The 20,730-nt window shown below is 44.5% G+C and overlaps 1 protein-coding gene across 1 annotated transcript in view; it reads left to right on the top strand.

Annotated features, from left to right (window-relative positions):
* The first annotated feature begins 16,110 nt into the window (after window positions 1-16,110).
* Window positions 16,111-20,730, top strand: part of LOC133132420 (transcriptional regulator ATRX-like) — a 48,965-nt gene continuing 44,345 nt past the window's right edge. Inside the window, exon 1 of the mRNA XM_061247863.1 lies at window positions 16,111-16,277. Within this exon, the coding sequence (XP_061103847.1) occupies window positions 16,258-16,277 (20 nt within the window). The 5' untranslated portion in view covers window positions 16,111-16,257. The remainder of the gene's footprint in view (window positions 16,278-20,730) is intronic.

The raw sequence follows: 20,730 nt of genomic DNA, 5'->3' as shown, positions 1-20,730 counted from the left end.
ATAACGATGACTTAACATTTAATAACTGATACGGTACACTATAAAAAAAGAAATTAAATGGTAGTAATTTGCATTGTTTGTTTGTATTTATTTATTTATATATTTATTATTATTATTATTTTTTTATATATATATTTTTTTTTTTAAGTAAGTTCACAGTATAAATACCGGTGCGGTTAATTAAATAACAATAACGTTCTACTCACCATGTTCCGTTTTGTAAAGCCATAGTATTTCTTGTCCGTATACCACTCCGGATTCTACCCATCACTCATATTTATAGGTTTGCGCGACATCAAGCGGGGTTTGGAGGAAGCGGTGCAGGGGACACTGTTCAATGTCACCTTGCTACGCAGTCAGATTTAAAAATAAAAAAAAACTTTTTAATCGATTTTTTAAAACGGACAGAACACAGAACCCCCCCTATGGGCAACGCCCGGTGCCCCGAGAGTCCAACTCAGGGTTTTGCAGAAAAGTAATTGATGAGGTAGGGACAGAAGATGTGGCGTTCAGGGACCCAAGAGTTCTCCTCAGGCCCGTACCCCTCCAATTGTACCAGGAACTGGCAACCCCGGCCTGAGGCGCATCTTGAGCAGACGGCGGATGGTGTAGACTGGGCCACCGCCAGGGTCCAGAAGACGCCAGGGTCCAGAACTTGATGGCGGAATCAGATTCAGAGCGGTTGTCTTGGTGGATCTGGAAGAGTTCCGCAGTCAAAGACCCTCTTCATGGCCTCTGCAAGAGGGTACAACTGTGGCACTCAGGGGTGCCCGACTCCTGGAACACCATACTCCACTCTAGGGCTCTCCCAGCCAGCAGGGTGATGACGTAGGCGACCCGGGAGTGCTTGGTTGGGAAGGAAGACGGTTGAACCTCAAAGATGAGGGAGCACTGGAAGGATCCACATGAGTCTTGGTCTCAAGAACCTAGGTTACTAATAACCTAACCCTAGCCCTAAGCTATAGGAGGTTCTTGTATTTCTTTTGCGTAAAAGGAATGCAGTCCTTCAGCTAACTGGCTTTGCGGATGTGGCAGAATATGACACAAAAGCATGGAGCCAGGGGGAAAACAGCTTAAATAGAGCTGACAGCACCTGCAAATTATCATGCCTGCTAATTGCTGGAGAGACAGAAAACACGGCAGGAGCACCCTCTTATGATCCCAAGAGGCAACACACGGAAAATAACCAAGCAGGCTGGAAACCATGACAGCTCCAAGCAGATACAACTTTAAATATAAAATGCACACATGTATTTAGTGCCCTATGAATAACATATTTATTAATAGGGCACAATGACACAAAATGACACAAGGATTTTTGTCTTGAGTGAATGCCCTAGCAGCAAAACAAGACTATGTATGTTTAACGAACTGGTTATTGGTGCCTCCTTCCTTCAATTATTCTTCCTTATTTGCTTTTCTATGGAGCTGGCCTAGCCTGTTGTTAATGTAAAATGTAAATTCAGTGTTTTGTGTGGGAAGGAGGACAGGCACAATCGTGCTAGATTCTGACAGTCTGGTGCTAATTAACATGTTTTTGCCTGCAGAACTGCTGCTCACTGGATGTTTTTTGGGGTTTTTTGCACCATTCTCTGTACACTCTAGCCTGTTGTACATAAAAATCCCAGGAGATCAGCAGTTTCTGAGATACTAAAACCACCCTGTCTGGCACCAACAACCATTCCTCGGTCAAAATCACTTAGATGACATTTCTTCCCCATTATGACATTCGTTCTGACCACATCTGCATGCTTTTATGCATTTAGTTGGTGCCACATGATTGGCTGATTAAATATTTGAATTAACAAGATGGTATATGGGCTACCTAATAAATTGCTCACTGAGTGTATTACTAGCTCTCCTCAATTAGGCCATTTAGTGAGTAATTTCAGATTTTAAACTATCTGAAAGTGCAGGTTTTGTTATTGCTGGTTATGCTAAAACTAATGCGGTAGTTAACACTGCACTGTGTTTTTTACATTAACTGTAGGCTATTTAGTGATTCTCTTGGATTTTTATGAATTTAATTTATCATTTATTCTCCCTAACATTATATGAATAAGTTGTATGTCACTTGCCTATTTATTTCTGACATGATTTACAATGAACAATCATTGGCATGCTAGTTAATCTAGGAAAATGAATGAAAACAGGTTGAGATCAATGATAATTTTAAACGACGGTTTTATGCTGTTCAGCTCACCAGTCACCACTGTGTGTTATCAATATGAATGTTCTAAACATGGATGTCACTACCATGGTAAAATATATACTGCTAGTAAGAAGAACAGTTGTCGTGTACAGAATGTGTGTGTCACTGCACAGTAGAATGTTGAATGTTAATTCAACTCTATCACAGTTTACCGTAAATGAGGCCATCGTGGATGCAGCAAGAGTTGACCTAACACTGAATATTTTACTGTGTAGCATTTTAATAGTAAAAACATCATACTGTTAGTATGTAGGAAGGTATGTGTATAATTACCATATTTTACATATGAAAACAGATACAGCAATAGCACAATGGAGATGTTACTGTTCTTTACATCTTCTGATGTCATTAAGTGGTTGCTGTAATTTTATAACCACTTTCAGTGTCATGAGGATTTTGTTGGTACAGTATATCATTGATAGTGTGTGACCTTTGGAAGATTTGCATTTCTCAGCGATATAAGCATTGCACAGAGATGTGTGGGACTCATATGAGGTTGACTGCACACGTACAGACAAGAGCTCTGTCTTCATTCAACTTGTTTGCAGGGTGCTTTTGTCGATGACCCGGCCCTAGGCCCGCTTGATGAGAGATTGACGGAAAATGGGTTGGGCAGGAATGCATTGTTAATCCCTCGCACACACCATTGAGGTGGTAGTAAGAACGCCCGTAAGAGGAAAAATATGTGGTTCAGAGCTAATGTCACGTTTCAGGTCTGTCTTGCCATGTTTTATGTTTATTCATTTTGTCTTAGTCACGTATAGTCATATCATGTATTATGTTAGTCTAGGTTCGTCATGTTGTTTAGTTTATTTCTTGTTACGATTCATTTTCTTGTCATGTCTAGTTATGTTTTCGTTACGATTATTTTACCTTGTTATGTTGATGAGACGGGTGCGTGGGGGTTGGACCCAAAATGCACGACTCAGAAACAATAGTAATATAAAGACCCCTCAGGGCTTTATTCGGGACGAATCCCAGGAGAGTGGTCAACACAAGCAAAGTCCATACACGTAGATCCAGCCAAACAAAAAGCACGGTGCCGAGGGAAGAGGCAAACTCGTAGTCGGTAGACGTGCAGGGAGGTCCGGTAGCAGGAGAGCTGTCAGCGGGGCAGATGAACAGACGGACGGCAGGCAGGCAGAGGCGTAGTCGTGGGTGATGCGGAAGTCGAAACCATAAAACAAACAGCGAGGCAAAAGTACAAAATCGGTAGGCGAGGACGTGGTCAAAAACAAACGATGGTCAACAAAACAGAAATCAATAATCAATGGTCGGTAAAACAGGCTTGGATCGTAACGTGTAATCAAATAATGTAAATGCTCAAGCGTTGCTTTGATAACAAGAGGCAGACAATTTCGCGAAGAACAGTTGCGCGACTGGGCTATAAATGCGGGTGTAGACAGGTGTAGACAATTAGTTAGAGCGTAGCAAGGAAATGGAAAACAGGTGCGATGGATGACAAGTTTAACAAGGAGATTAGTAATCGTTAGTAATAAACCTATCCTGCCCTAGCATTAGTAAATTAGTAAATGACATGCACGAGAAACATAAGGTAACATGAACACATGATTAGTCTTGTTAGTTTCTACCCAATCCTGATCTAGCGTTAGTCGTTTTAGTAAATAGACAAATGGAAATAATTAGGGAGTGAATGACAGAAGGAGCGAGAGAGAAAAGGCGGAACGCAAGGTTTGCGGAAAGACATGTAAAAGTGTATGCATAAACAAAGACCAGTTAACGTAACAATAAACATAAATCAAAACATAATACAAAACGAAACTAAGACGATAACCATTCAACATAACAAGGTAATATAATCGTAACGAAACATAACTAGACATGACGAGAAAATAAATCGTAACAAGAAATAAACTAAACAACATGACGAACCTAGACTAACATAATACATGATAAGACACTACGTGACTAAGACAACATGAATAAACATAAAACATGGCGAGACAGACCTGAAACGTGACAGTTGAGTGGTTATCGTCTTAGTTCGTTTAGTGTTATGTTTTGATTTATGTTTATTGTTACGCTAACTGGTCGTTGTTTAAACATACACTTTTACATGTCTTTCCGCAACCCTTGCATTCCGGCTCTCTCTCTCCCTTTCTGTCACTCACACCTTAATTGTTTCTATTTTGTCTATTTACTAAAACTACTAATGCTAGATCAGGATTGGGTAATACTAACAGACTAATCATGTGTTCATGTTACCTTACGTTTCTCGTGCATGTCATTTACTAATTTACTAATGCTAGGGCAGGATAGGTTTATTACTAACGATTACTAATTACCTTGTTAAACTTGTCATCCATCGCACCTGTTTTCCATTCCCTTGCTGCTCTCTAACTAATTGTCTACACCTGTCTACACCTGCATTTATAGCCCAGTCTCACTTCTGTTTTTTGCAAAATTGTCTGCCTCTTGTCCGTCAAAGCAACTCTTGAGCATTATTACCATTGAGTTCACGTTAAGATCCAAGCCTGTTTATCGACCACCGTTTATTGATTTCTGTTTCATTGACCATCGCTTGTGGCGGCACGGATGGTGCAGTGGGTAGCACTGCCGCCTCACAGCAAGGAGGTCCTGGGTTCGAATCCCCGTCGGCCAGGGCCTCTCTGTGCGGAGTTTGCATGTTCTCCCCGTGTCTGCGTGGGTTTCCTCCGGGTACTCCGGTTTCCTCCCACAGTCCAAAGACATGCACGTTAGGCTGATTGGAGAGTCTAAATTGCCCGTAGGTATGAGTGTGTGAGTGAATGGTGTGTGTGCCCTGTGATAGACTGGCGACCTGTCCGAGGTGTATTCCTGCCTTTCGCCCAATGTATGCTGGGATAGGCTCCAGCCCCCCTGCGACCCTGATCAGGATAAGCGGGTTCAGATAATGGATGGATGGATGGATGACCATCGCTTGTTTTTGACCACGTCCTCGCCTACTGTTTTTGTACCTTTGCCTCGCTGTTTGTTTTATGGTTTCGACTTCCACATCGCCCTCGACTACGACTCTGCCTGCCGCTCGCCTGTACTTCTGCCCCGCTGACAGCTCTCCTGCTACCGGACCTCCCTGCATGTCTACCGACTACGAGTTTGCCTCTTCCCTCGGCACCGTGTTTTCTGATTATTTATTGTTTTATTGGCTGGATCTACGTGGATGGACTTTGCTTGTTTTGACTACGCTCCTGGGATTCGTCCCGAATAAAGCCCTGAAGGGTGTCGTGAGCCACGGACCCCTTGCCGAGCTCAGACCTCACGTTCCCACGAGCAGTACCTCACCATGAGGTGTCTCGGGGACGAACTCAAGTACTCCGAACGTCCTGGAGCCCTGGTAAGTTCTACTGTACTTCCAGCCCAGTCTCGAAGTGAAGGGTGTGATGCAAATCTGGTATTCGATGTCCTGTATTCAATGTATTCCTCTAAAGAATCTTTATCACATATGATTATAGTAAGATATACTTTATTATAATCAATCAAAAGAATAGAGTTATACAGATTACAGTGTAAATATCATCTTTCAGTTTGCTGATCACATGCAAGTTACATATACCCCTTTAGCTCTTTCTAATTTACCTTTACCATGATGTTTAAAAGTCAAGGTACACCCCTCAAATACCCATCCTCCTTTTTGGCCTTTACCTTATCTTATAGCTTCCCCTTCACGGAGATAAAAGCTACTGAACTTCCATTAATACAATGGGTACGAACACCCCTAAAGTCTACTACTTATTTATATCGTATATAGTATCTTACTAAAAAATAAAAGACATAAAAATAAAAGGAAACTTATAATGTATTACTTCTATGTATTACTTTTCCTACTTCTACAAGTAATATAGATTATAATTACCACCCATGCCCTAAATATAGCCATTTAGTTTTCTGTGGGATTTGATCCCTCCTCCTTGCTGTTGATGAGCTCTTTGAACAGCTGCATTGGTTTGGGAATCTGGGGCAGGATCAGGACCCAGACTTTCGAAAGATGTGACTTTGCACTTCGTACTTCTCCTGCCAGTTGTATGGGATGTGCACTGGTATGTCTTCGAACACGTCGGGGGTTTTGCAGTGCAGCCGCAGCATATGCCTCCTCACTGACAGGGTTAGGGGGGGAGGCTTCAGGTTCTTGCGTGGGTCCAGCAGGAAGGTGTTCTGTAGCGTGGAGGAACCCCGCGTCCCGTCTGTTGGCCTCCAGGTGCAGTTCACGGCTCCAAGCATGTCGTAAAAGCCCTTCAACTCTTTCACCAGCTTTTCTGTATGATGAGGGAAGCGCATGAACACCTCTTCGACATCAGTCCCGCTGCCACAACTCTTGGGCTGAGTCCGCACCGCGTACGTCACTCCGTTCTCCATATCTATATCCTGGAGTGGCGCGCAGAGGGAGCGCGCCACTCCAGCTTGACTACAGCTGTCCTGCGTTGCTCTCTCTTCAACAGCCCGTAGATATCTTGTGAAGCAAAATTCTAAGATCCTACCCTATGGTCTAAAAGCTTATTCCTTATATATCTTTTTTGCATACAAAAGTGTACCTTTTTGATAAGAAATGTCCCCAATATTTCAAGCGGGAAGACATTTATCTCTTATGTAACTTGTTTTTTAATGACCATATTCATTATTTCTGTTTTTCCCACTGTCATTTTCTCATACCTCAAAAGAAATTTCCCCAATATTTTATCTCATGTGCCCCTCCGGTTTGGGAATTTCCACCATCTTAATATACGAGTGGAAAAACACTAGCTCTTATGTCATTTTTTAATGAACCTATTCATCACTGGTATTTGTCTCCCTGTCATAATCTCTCCTTGGACTCTCTCCAAACTTTGACTTCATACAAGCCAGAAGTTAGTGCCCTCCACCATCTCAACACACTCTTCAGGTGCCCCTCTCCGCGGCGCCTTAAGGGATCTACAAAGGACATCCAGCCAATAGCTGAGTGTAAATCATCCCCCAACTTCTTCTACAGTCAGTCCTTTGAATCTATCCGATAAATTATTTGTGATATAATCAGGAAGGCCCTTGAAGCCTCTTAATATTCTTTCGGTATTGACATCCCTTCCATTTTCCTTATCTCTCCTACATTTTTCCATCTCATATTCTTTGATCTCCCAATTATCTTCATTGTTTTTCTCATCCTGTTGCTTTAACCTCCCCTGTAGGAGCAAGCCCACACGTGTCAACCAAGTATGTTATCACATCTATCGACTCCTTGAATGCCAAACTCCCTGGGTCACCAATTTCCCGTTCAGCTTGTTCAGCATCTTCCATGGTCATGCTAGAACACATTCTACGCATGGCCTCAGTCAGGCCTTTAGCCTTGCTCTCTAAAACCCTGAATCTAAGTCCTCTGACTTCAGACTCCTCTACTGACAAGTATGGCTGCTCATTATCTCTGAACCACATATTTTTCTTCTTACGGGCGTTCTTACTACCACCTTGATGGCGTGTGCGAGGGGTTAACAATGCATTCCTTCCAAACCCATCCCCCGTCAATCTCTCATCAGGGGGGCCTAGGGCCGGGTCCTCGACAAGGGACTTTATTTTACTATTGTTTCTGAGTCGTGCATTTTGGGTCCAACCCCCACGCACCCATCTCAGAACAATTTCGCCACAATGGACCCTGCTGACCCTACTACCATGTTCCACGCCCTCCAGGAACAAGGAGCCATCGTCCGGCAGCATTCACAAGGAATCTCCGAGCTTCACCTGGAGATTCGTGAACTGTGTGCGGAGATGAAGAGGCTCGCCATTGCGGTCCTGCCACAACCACGGGAGGAGCCTACCCACCCACCCGCATCCCTGGCATTCAACCCCATGGGAACCTGGCAATTCCGGGAGCCCCAACAACCCCCTCCGGAGAGGTTCGGTGGAGAACCTGAGAGGTGCAAGGCGTTCCTACTCCAATGCGACTTTGTGTTCAAGCAACAGCCCCAGACCTACAACAGCAACAACCGTCGGATTGGCTATGTGATGGGACTACTCGAGGGGAGGGCATGGGACTGGGCTACGGCGGTGTGGTCCGGGGATTCATTCCCTCCTCATTACCCAGTCTTCGCCGATGAGATTCGGAAGGTTTTCCAACACGCATCCAGCGACCAGGAACCGTCCCAGAGACTGATTGCTCTGCGCCAGGGACAGAAGACCGCGGCCACTAGTTGGAACGATGCGGCGTTGGCGAATCTCTTCCTGGCCAGCCTGAGTGAGACGCTCCAGGACGAGTTGGCGTGACTGGACCCCATCACCCAGTTCGACCAACTCGTGCGCACCACAATCCGCCTGGACAACCGTGCCAGACAACGTCGGTCGGAGAGACCGATCCTTCCCGGCGACCCATACCCCAGGCAGGGGCCAAGTCCTCGACTAGAGGAGCAGTTGTCTGAGGGATCCGAACCCATGGACCTGTCCCGGGCCAGTACAAGGATCTCTACCAAGGAACGAGCACGCCGCAGAACCACCGGTTCTTGCTTCTACTGTGGGAGGCCAGGTCACACCCAGGCTCGGTACTCCTTCAAGACCAGGCGACCAGTGGAGGTGAGAGCAGTCAACAGACATGAGGGTTCTATCAGAGACAACCATCGTCCCACGCTCACCACTCTGTTAATTCTTCCCGACAGAACAACCCGGGTTAACGCGTTGGTGGATTCTGGAGCGGACGCCAACCTCATTGACAAAGTTTTGGTGTCTGAACTGAACATCCCCACCCTCCCTCTACCCCACCCTGAGAACACGCGGTCGCTGGATGGAAGGACTTTCTGCCGCATGACGCACATCACCATCCCCATACAACTGGTAATTTCTGGAAACCATCGGGAGATGATCCAGTTCCGCGTCATCCGGTCCCCCAATGACCAACTCATCTTGGGATTACCCTGGCTCCAGAAACACAACCCCACGATCAACTGGAGTTGTAACCAAGTGCAAGCATGGAATCCTAAATGCCATCTGTCCTGCTTGCGTTCCGCTCCACCACCAGCAGAGGGAGTACCAGCTCTACCACAGACTCCCAAGCCCTCCCTGGAGACGGTTCCCACTCCTTACCATGACCTGGGCACGGTGTTCTCCAAGACACAAGCTCAGTCACTGCCGCCTCATCGACCCTACGACTGCGCCATCAAGCTCCTTCCCGGTTCGTCACTCCCCTCAAGTCGCCTATACAACGTCTCCAGACCAGAAAGGGAGGCTATGGGGAAATACATCCGTGACTGCCTGGCTAATGGACTAATTTGCCCATCTTCCTCTCCCGTTGGTGCGGGATTCTTCTTCGTTCAGAAGAAGGATGGCTCCCTACGCCCGTGCATCGACTACAGGGAGCTGAACAACATCATGGTGAGGAACAAGTATCATCTGCCCTTGATAGACTCCGCGTTCCACCCTCTTCACGAGGCCACCATCTTCACCAAGTTGGATCTCCGCAACGGTTACCACCTGGTCCGTATCCGTGAGGGCGATGAATGGAAGACCGCCTTCAACACCTCTCTCGGACACTTTGAATACCTGGTCATGCTATTCGGCCTCACCAATACTCCTGCTGTGTTCCAGGCCCTGGTGAATGATGTTCTTCGGGACTTGTTGGGCCGCCATGTGTTCGTCTACCTGGCTGACATCTTAATTTACTCGACTAATGCCAAGGATCATGAGAACTACGTCAGGCAAGTTCTACAGAGACTCCTAGAAAACTGATTATTCATCAAGGCGGAGAAGTGCGTCTTCCACTCCGACACAGTTGAGTTCCTTGGGTTCATCCTTGAGAGGGGACGGATCAGGGCGGATCCCAAGAAGATTCTGGCGGTCACCGACTAGCCCACACCCACCTCACGTAAGCAACTCCAGCGCTTCTTGGGATTCGCCAACTTCTACCGAAGGTTCATCCGATCCTACAGTCAAGTGGTCTCTCCTCTAACCAAACTCACGTCCACTGCGGTGCCATTCCGGTGGAGCCCCGAAGCTGAGACGGCCTTCACCAAGGTCAAGAGACTGTTCTCTTCCGCTCCCATCCTGGTCCACCCCGACCCCACCTGCCAGTTTGTGGTTGAGATGGATGCTTCCGACACGGGGGTGGGAGCTGTGCTCTCTCAGGTGGCGGCCGCGGACAACCGACTACACCCCTGCGCCTTCTTCTACATGAAGCTGTCCCCGGCGGAGAGGAATTATGATGTTGGAAATCGAGAACTGCTGGCAGTCAAACTGGTGCTGGAGGAGTGGAGACATTGGCTAGAGGGGGCCGAAAAGCCGTTCATCGTTTGGACCGACCACAAGAACCTGGCATACCTCCAGACAGCCAAGAGGCTGAATTCCCGATAGGCCAGATGGGCACTGTTCTTCGGGAGGTTCAACTTCTCACTCACCTACCGCCCGGGTTCTAAGAACGTTAAGCCTGATGCCCTTTCTCGCCAATTCAACACCTGTTCTGAGCGTGAGGTTCCCCAGACCATCCTTCCAGCTTCCTGCACCGTGGGGTCTGTCACATGGAGAATCGAGTCGGTGATCCAGAGGGCTCTGCGGGAGGAACCCGATCCCAGACCCAACCCCGGATTACACCTATACGTTCCCTCTGCCGCTCAGACACAGGTGCTGCAATGGGCCCATTCATCCCTCCTTTCCTGCCATCCCGGCTTTACCCGCACCTTGGCGGTGCTGAAGCGGAGATTCTGGTGGAGTTCCGTGATCCCCGACACCAGACGCTTCATCAAGGCTTGCACCACATGCGCCAGAAGCAAAGCATCTCACCAGGCCCCTGCTGGACTGCTTCAACCATTGCCGGTGCCCAGCCGACTCTGGAGCCACATTGGAGTGGACTTTGTGACCGGTCTTCCCCTGTCCGAGGGTAACACCACCATCCTGACGGTGGTGGACCGATTCAGCAAAGCAGCACACTTCATTCCCCTGGCTGGATTGCCCACCGCCCAAGAGACATCTGACGTTCTCGTGAGAGAAGTATTCCGCATTCACGGACTTCCGTCAGACATTGTTTCAGATGAATTGTTCCCTCAATTCATCACTCAAGTTTGGAAAGCGTTCTGCGTGGCCCTCGGGGCCACAGCTAGCCTCTCTTCAGGCTACCACCCTCAGTCCAATGGTCAAACTGAGAGGGCCAATCAGGACCTGGGGGCCGCTCTACGCTGCGTATCAGCCAAAAATACAGCCGCATGGCGCAAGATGCTTACCTGGGTGGAGTACGCACACAACACCTTACCCTGCGCCGCCACTGGGAAATCACCATTTGAGGTCTCCCTGGGCTACCAACCTCCACTGTTCCCTGACCAGGAAGCCAAGATCGCTGTTCCCTCCCTCGCCATCCACATGAAAAGGTGCATCAAGGTTTGGAGGGATGCCAAGGCCGCACTGTTAAGCACGGCAGACCGTAATCGTTTTGCTGATCGCCACCGCACTCCAGCTCCTGCCTACAAACCAGGTGACTCTGTCTGGCTGTCGACTAGGGACATTCCCCTCCAATCCACCTCCCACAAACTGCAACCCCGTTTTATTGGTCCCTTTAAAATCCATAGCATCATCAACCCTTCCTCTGTTAAATTGTCACACCCTGCTTCCCTTCACCCCACATTCCATGTTTCTTGTATTAAGCCTGTATCCTCTCACCCTATATGTCCCCCGGATCCCCCACCACCTCCCCCCCGCATTATTGACAACCACCCTGCATTTACTCTTGAACATTCGTAAGAGGGGCCGTGGGGTGCAATACTTGGTAGACTGGGAGGGCTATGGTCCTGAGGAGTGTTCCTGGGTCGCTCCCAGTCTCATTCTGGACAATTCACTCATCAAGGACTTCCATCGTGACCACCCTGACAAATTCAAGGGACCGCCAGGAGTCGGTCGTTAAGGGGGGGGTCCTGTCACGTTTCAGGTCTGTCTTGCCATGTTTTATGTTTATTCATTTTGTCTTAGTCAAATATTGTCATATCATGTATTATGTTAGTCTAGGTTCGTCATGTTGTTTAGTTTATTTCTTGTTACGATAAATTTTCTTGTCACGTCTAGTTATGTTTTCGTTACGCCCCCTTGTTATGTTGAGTGGTTATCCTCTTAGTTTGTTTAGTGTTATGTTTTGATTTATGTTTATTGTTACGCTAACTGGTTGTTGTTTAAACATACACTTTTGCATGTCTTTCCGCAACCCTTGCATTCCGGCTCTCTCTCTCCCTTTCTGTCACTCACACCCTAATTGTTTCTATTTTGTCTATTTACTATTTTGTTAAAACTACTAATGCTAGATCAGGATTGGGTAATACCAACAGACTAATCATGTGTTCATGTTACCTTACGTTTCTTGTGCATGTCATTTACTAATTTACTAATGCTTGGGCAGGATCGGTTTATTACTAACGATTACTAATTACCTTGTTACCCTTGCTGCTCTCTAACTAATTGTCTACACCTGTCTACACCTGCATTTATAGCCCAGTCGCACTTCTGTTCTTTGCAAAATTGTCTGCCTCTTGTCCGTCGAAGCAACTCTTGAGCATTATTAACATTGATTTCACGTTAAGATCCAAGCCTGTTTATCGACCACTGTTTATTGATTTCTGTTTCGTTGACCATCACTTGTTTTTGACCACGTCCTCGCCTACTGTTTTTGTACCTTTGCCTCGCTGTTTGTTTTATGGTTTCGACTTCCGCATCGCCCTCGACTATGACCCTGCCTGCCGCTCGCCTGTACTTCTGCCCCGCTGACAACTCTCCTGCTACCGGACCTCCCTGCACGTCTACCGACTACAAGTTTGCCTCTTCCCTCGGCACAGTGTTTTCTGATTATTTATTGTTTTATTGGCTGGATCTACGTGTATGGACTTTGCTTGTTTTGACTATGCTCCTGGGATTCGTCCCGAATAAAGCCCTGATGGGACTTTATTTTACTATTGTTTCTGAGTCGTGCATTTTGGGTCCAACCCCCATGCACCCGTCTCAGCTAATGTGCAGCCCTACTTGTCAGCAGAGGAGTCTGAAGTCAGAGGACTTAGAGTACTAGAGAGCAAGGCTAAAGGTCTGACTGAGGCCATGCGTAGAATGTGTTCCAGCATGACCTTGGAGGAGACTCAACATGCCGAACGAGTGATTGGTGACCTAGGGGGTCTGGCTTTCAAAGAAACGGTGAATATAATAACATTCTTAATTGAGAAGTGTGGGCTTGCTCCTAGAGGGGAGGAACATAAGGCCTGGTTAAAGCTGGTGGAGGGCACTTACAGCTGGCTTGTATGAAGTCAAAGTGTGGAGAGAGTCCAAGAGAGACTATGACAGTGAGGCAGATAACAGTGATGAATAGGCTCATTAAATAGAGTCATAAGAGCTAGTGTTTTCCCCCTCGGTATAATGGGGATATTATTTTTTACCAGAATAAATACACTTCTGTACAAGTATCAGGATATATAAGAAGTGAGCTTTTAGACGTAAAGGTACATCTTAGGATTTCGCTTAACAAGATATCTACGGGCTGTTGAGGAGAGAGCAACGCAAGACAACTATAATCAAGCCGGAGTGGTGCGCTCCCCCTGCTCTTATCCAGAGCGACGTACAACAAAGTGCATACCCATAACCAGGGATAAGTTCGCTGAAAGACCCTAGAGGGAAGTACAATTTCAACTGCTACCTGTACAACAAAGATAAGGGCCAATTTTTTGACCAAAGTTAACTATCCAAACACTGCTTACCTAGCCAACTAAAATTACCGATACACAAAGCAAGTCACAGAGACAACAATTAAGGTTCACAGGGAGATAGGGAGGGATGGGGAGAGGTACTGCTTGAAGAGGTGTGTCTTCAGCTTGCACTTGAAGGTGGGGAGAGATTCTACAATTCTGACCTCAATGGGGAATTCGTTCCACCACCGTGGAGCCAGAACAGACAGTAGTCGTGAGCGTGAGGTGGAGGTTCGGAGAGGCGGAGGTGCCAAGCGGCCTGTGGAGGCTGAACGAAGATGTCTGGCAGAGGTGTAGGGTCTGATGATTTTTTGTAGATAAGCTGGGGAAGACCCTTTTACTGCTTGGAAGGCTAGCAGCAATGTTTTGAATTTGATGCAAGCCATGACAGGCAGCCAGTGGAGGGAAGTAAGCAGGGGGGTGACGTGTGAGTATTTGGGAAGGTTGAAGACCAGATGAGCTGCTGCATTCTGGATGAGTTGGGCATTTCATGAGCTCATTCGTGTCTAACTGATAGCCGTGTAAGGCTGACTGAAAGCCCGAGAAGGCAGTCGGTCGTCGGGTGCAGCAGCGGTATAGATTTGTTGTATTGTTTGGTCACGTCAACCGAAAATGCCCATTTGTGTTATAGCATAGTTCAGTTACAGACAGGCTTTTTATACAGTTTCCAACAGGTGTCTCTTTTCACCGTACCACATTGACTTCATAACACGTGATGTGGATAGTCAACTCTGATTATTTTGGCACCAATTGTGCTTAGTATGGTACGTGAGGATCTAAAATGTTCCCACAACCATTTCAACAACACGTGTTCCCACCACCATTTCCTCACGTTGTCTTCCCCCCTGCGAGCCATGGAAGAGTTCCAACCCCTCAAATCCTTACTCTCCGGACTAACCACCCTAGGGGCGGTGGCGCCGGCAGCCGTAATTTCAGTTTTGTATTCATTTTTACATTTTATTGATAACTACTAAGGCACGTCATGGTCTAGCCCCTCCTTATATCTCTGAGCTCTTAATTCCCTACCATCAGTCATGCAGCCTTAGGTGTGAGGGCAACTGATTCTAAAGTCTTGGTTGAAATCCAAAGGTATGGCTTTTGCTAGGGCTCCTAGACTCTGGAACAGTCTTCCACACTATGCGAATGGCAAAGTCCATTATATCTTTTAATTCCCAACTGATACACTTTTATATAATTGCTTTTGATTTTATACCTTGTTTTTTGTTCATTACAGTTCATTATATTTTATTTTATTACAGTTTTTCAGTTTACAGTGTATCTTGTAGCTCTTTTATTTTGTACAGCACTGTATATCCTATTGTTTTGAAAAGTGGTAGATAATGGTTATTTTTATTCATAAATAGTATTATTGTTATTGTTATTATAATTATGTTCAGTTAAGAACATTATAATCAATTAAATATTTGTTAAAGAGTCAATATTATTTTTGGTGGGAATCATTTCATGGATGTCATTCCTATGACAACCTGACCATGTTCAAGGAAAGAAGTGGCCAACAGACCCAATAAAACACTAATAGTAATATGCATCGCAGTGAACATTATTCTGTCATCATGAACTTATTTATTTAAAATATCCTTTCTTGCACAGGAAACTGTCTGGGCCAAGTGTAAAAAGTATGCTATTCTTGCAATAAAATAAATTCCATAAAATGATACTACCCTTTTAAGTCAAGATATACCAGGCAGTTTGAAGACGGTTTCCGATTATCCGTTCTTTGATGGATTACCATGGGAGCTGCTCATTAGCGCAAGAAGCCCGTTCTGGGAGGCTGCCACGTTTGACTATGGGACTTTTTTGATAGCAGCACATGCGCACTGGGTAGCTAAACGTCAAGGGATGAATAGGAATGTCAGAAAGCGGCTTTGAAAGATATTGTTACCTGGAAAGTAATTCGTTTTATGTGGAGAAAATGTATAATGTACAAATACTCCTGTCCAAAAGAATATCATTTCGCAAGGGTAAATTCATATTTCTGAATGGATTTCAATGTGGAAATTTTTTTTTATTTTATTATTTTTTTAGCTTAATCAACTGCAATACCTCTGCTAACCACTGGAGTTGTCGAGCTTCTGGGGCAATGTCAATCCCTGGTCCCCTGATTAAAATTCTTACAAAAGGAAATGACGTATATCTTCCTGTCTCAATGGACCAATCAACTGTCATCTGTGATTAAAGTGAAATGCGCCATTTTAATGCTTCCAGTGAACCGGCAAAATGGCGGGCCTACCGAATAGTCTGCTTTGAAGTTGTCTAGCTAGATAACGTTAATGGTATTCAACATTTTCCTTACAGAATATATAGAGAGAAATCTCCAGGAACGCTACCTCACAAGAAAGGCACCGTGTCCTTCGGGGTGCCTTAAATCGACAAAAAATGACCACAGAGATTTGCAGGTAATGTTATGATTTTTTCGTGTTGGGTAGCTAACACAGGCGTACGGTAGCTAGCCTAATTCTGTCCCTCTCCAAGGGTCCCCGTTCACGTATTTAGCTACTGTAAGGTTGGTGTTTTGTTACGTGGTAAGTTACTTGTAGTGTTGTGTCTGTTAACGTTACATTGCAAACCAGTAAAAAGGCTTCTGAGGCTGAGCAAAACTTTGTAGCTTTCCTGCAAGCTGGCAGTAACTTGAATAATGTTATAGCAGGCCTCCACATTAAGCTGTTTGGAGCAATTGTTAGCTATTCGGACAAGTAATAGTGATTCAAGTCAAAGTGATTCGTACGAAATGTGCATCGTGTAAGTCTAAGGCAATAACAACAACAACAACAACAACTTGTTTCTGATTTGTTGGGGAATTAATAAATAATTGAGTGTCAATGTCCACTTTTAAAAGTTGTTTTAAATGCCTGTCTTGACTGAGCTTGTCTGATAAAGTGGAATCGGTCTGGTTACAATTCTACTAACCCCGCCCATCTGGCTGTCCAGGCAAGGTTAATCAAGCCTCACAGTGTCTGAAAGGATTTCATAACATCTGTGACAGGTCTACTGTAAATTCAACGATTATGTTGATCTATTATTAATACGTTAATGGAGAAATGCGGCGTCTGTGTTATCCACATTAGTACAGCTTTTGTGAATTCTTTTGATTGTTTTCCGATTGATGGCCGCTGAGACTAGATTTATTTCGAACCGCTTCACCGATGTTAAAGTTATGAATAGATTTGTTGCTCCTGGCACTGTAGCCAGTGGAGATATAGCTAAGAACTGGTGTCTGCTTCCGCGCACCGGTTACAAGGTTTTTTATGGCACCTGCTCAATGGCGCATGAAGCCAGTTCCTGGAGGCTGCCATGTTTTACTATGGGGCTTTTTTGAGAATTTATAAGTACTTTCCGTGGTGAGGGGAGGGGGTTGAGTGTAAATGTAAAATTGTGTTCTGAAGAGCCCATCTGAGATGTATAAACGTTTTGCCATGGGAACATTTTAAATATTTATTAATGGGTTTGAAGATTTGTAAGTGCCGGAACTGGGGGAGAAATGTACTCTATACTAAAGGACTAACTCATTGTAAACAATATAAAAATGTGTGCTAGATATAAATATGTGGCTTTGTTTTAAATCTACCAGTTGTATGTTTCTTTCTAATATTGCCATAAATGTTTTGCCGTAATATGTCAACTCAATTCTACAACAATTCTACTGAATTCTCCATTTTTCACACTGAGAAAGAAAGCCAAATTGCAGGAAAAGAAATGTACTGCATTCTATAATTGCAGATTTTCCAAGGTCTTTTTTGTTTTTTTAAAGATTACAAATGACAATGACCTAAACATAAAGCACTGAAAGATAATTACTCTTGTTAATTTGAGCCAGTTGTCTTCGATGTGTGACATTTGTATTATTTAGATCATAATAATTGCGCAGCTGAGTATTGCGAGACACAAAGAAAAAGCTCATAATTTGTATGAAGTCGAACTATATATATATATATAACATTACTCTTAGTAATGATACTATGCAGTATGATTTCTCTTTCATTACGATACGATTGATTGTGATACGATACAATTGGCTGCTATGCAAATGTGACCATTACATTTCACCATTCCCCCTCATCCCCCAAATAACACTTTGACTTATAATGTGAACAAGTGTGTTCATGAAGTGCCTCAAATATCCCTATATGTGGTGTTGGGTTTAGAGCTTTGTAAGAACCTATATGCCCAGTTAACAGCCAAGAAGCTGTATGTTGAACTCTGTCTGTCAGGTTTGATTTTAGAAAGATCAGTTTGTCCACATGCTTTGAATTGAACACTTCTTTGGGCATGCACAATATTTAAATAAATAACATGATTTTATGAATTCTATGTATAATATGAACAAAACTTGGTTGCGGCCTTCTTCTGAGGATTTGACCCTCCTTGTTTCTGTTGGCGGCGGATTGTGGACACCTCCAACTCCTCCCACTTTAAATCGTCATCTCTAAGCAATTGAACTGTAATGCGTATACTAGACAGTCATAGCAAAGGGCTTTGAAGAGAGAACCAGGGCATGGTTCCAGCAAAATGAATGGGAGGGAATCAAAATCGCACTGTGATGACGTTGCTAACATTAAATTGCAGAGCTAAATGCAGCACTCAACTTCATTATTTCACAGTTTCACTGTTTAAGCTGTTTTCCATAGCCTTGACAAAGTTACTTTCATTGTCATATGAAGTTTTGTGCCAAAAGTTTAAGCACTAGCACAATGCATATTGGCAATATAATTCTCAACATTTGCTCTGACCTGATTCACTGCATTCATACCCTTGCTTGTAGAATAGGAATCCACAGCAATTTACTGAGATATATATATATACTACGTGAAGAACTACGTTCTTCATCAGTTCTTGCAATTCCAAATTGATATTGTATCGGCGGTAGCCAGTACAGTGGGAGCAATAATTATTTGATCCCTTGCTGATTTTGTAGCTTTGCCCACTTACAAAGAATGGAACTGTGTAGACAGTACATAGGTACATTTTAACATTGAGAGTCAGAATAACACAAAATAATCCACAATAACAACATCATATAAATTTATTATCGTATTTTTGCATGAAATAAGTATTTGATCCCCTACCAATCAGCAATAATTCTGGCTCCCACAGACCAGTTAGCTTTCCATTAAGAAGCACTCCTAATCTCAACTCATTACCCAAAACACCTGTGTCCACTCGTTACATCATTATGTAGCTGTATAAAAGACACCTGTCCACACACTCAATTAGATTCCAACGTTTCCACCATGGCCAAGACAAAGGAGCTGTCGAAGGACATCAGGGACAAATTTGTAGGCCTGCACAAGGCTTGGATGGGCTACAAGAAAATAAGCAAGCCGCTTGGTGCGAAGTTAACCACTGTTGGAGCAATTATTAGAAAATGGAAGAAACACAAAGTCACCGCCAATCTCCCTCGGTCTGGGGCTCCACGCAAGATCTCGCCTTGTGGGATATCAATGATCATGAGAAAGGTCAGGGATCCGGCCAGTACTACACAGGAGGAGCTTGTTAATGACCTGAAGGCAGTTGGGACCACAGTCATGAAGAGAACCATCAGTAACACACTACACCGTGAAGGATTAAAATCCTGCTGCGTGCGCAAGGTTCCTCTGCTGAAGACGGCACATGTACAGGCCCGTCTGAAGTTTGAACACCTGAACACCTGGATGAACCGGAGGAGGCTTGGGAGAAGGTGATGTGGTCAGATGAGACCAAAATATAGCTATTTGGCATCAACTCGACTCGCCGTGTTTGGAGGAAGAGAAATGCTGAGTACAACCCCACGAACACCATCCCCACTGTGAAGCAGGGAGGTGGAAACCTTGGGGGTGTTTCTCAGCTTAGGGGACAGGACGACTTCACCGTATCGAGGGGCGGATGAATGGGGCCATGTACCAGGAAATTTTGGGTGACAACCTCCTTCCCTCAGTGAGAGCACTGAAAATGGGTTGTGGATGGGTCTTCCAACAATGACCCAAAACATACGGCCAAGGCAACAAAGGAGTGGCTCAAAAAGAGGCATATTAAGGAGTGGCCTAGCCAGTCTCCAGACCTAAATCCCATCGAAAATCCGTGGAGGGAGCTGAAGCTTCGAGTTGCCAAGCGACAGGATTTGGAGAGGACCTGCAAAGGACCTGCAAAGAGGAGTGGACCAAAATCCCTCCCAAGATCTGTGCAAACCTGGTGAAAAACTACAACAAACGTCTGACCACTGTGCTTGCCAACAAAGGTTTCTCCACCAAGTATTAAGTCCTATTGTTCTATGGATCAAATACTTATTTCATGTGAAAATATGATATAAAATTTATATGATGTTGTTGTTGTGGATTATTTTCTGATATTCTGTCTCTCAGTGTTAAAATGTACCTATCATTAAAATTCTACACAGTTCCATTCTTTGTAAGTGGGCAAACCTACAAAATCAGCAAGGGATCAAATAATTATTGCTCCCACTGTATATGAATTTAGGCTGGTGATTATACTAATAGACTAGCAACATTAGTTAATATAGCCTACTGCCTGGATTCAAAGCAAACATGAAACACCATAGACATTTTTTGGCTATGAATGTGTGGCTTCAATTTAATGTTTCCATTATGTTAATTCATTATTTGGAACATTGAAGATGTTGGCTAAAGATCTTTCTAATTAGGTTTACACACATCACATAGCCTAACTATGCAAAACACTGCACATGCAACAATACTGTACATTGTTCTTCATTTTTATTTCACTGGTCTGTTCAGATAGATTTGCCCCTGCCCTAAATTATTTATTTGTTCATTTTTTTTTGTATTTAGGCCCTCGTTATTTAATACTGTATCCTAAGCAGCACAGTCATGCGCAGCAACCCACTAATTCCATACC

The sequence above is a fragment of the Conger conger genome, chromosome 7, assembly GCF_963514075.1.
Source record: "Conger conger chromosome 7, fConCon1.1, whole genome shotgun sequence".
Classification (NCBI taxonomy): domain Eukaryota; kingdom Metazoa; phylum Chordata; class Actinopteri; order Anguilliformes; family Congridae; genus Conger; species Conger conger.
The sequence above is the reverse complement of the archived record's forward strand: the minus strand, read 5'-3'. Positions and strand labels throughout refer to the sequence as shown.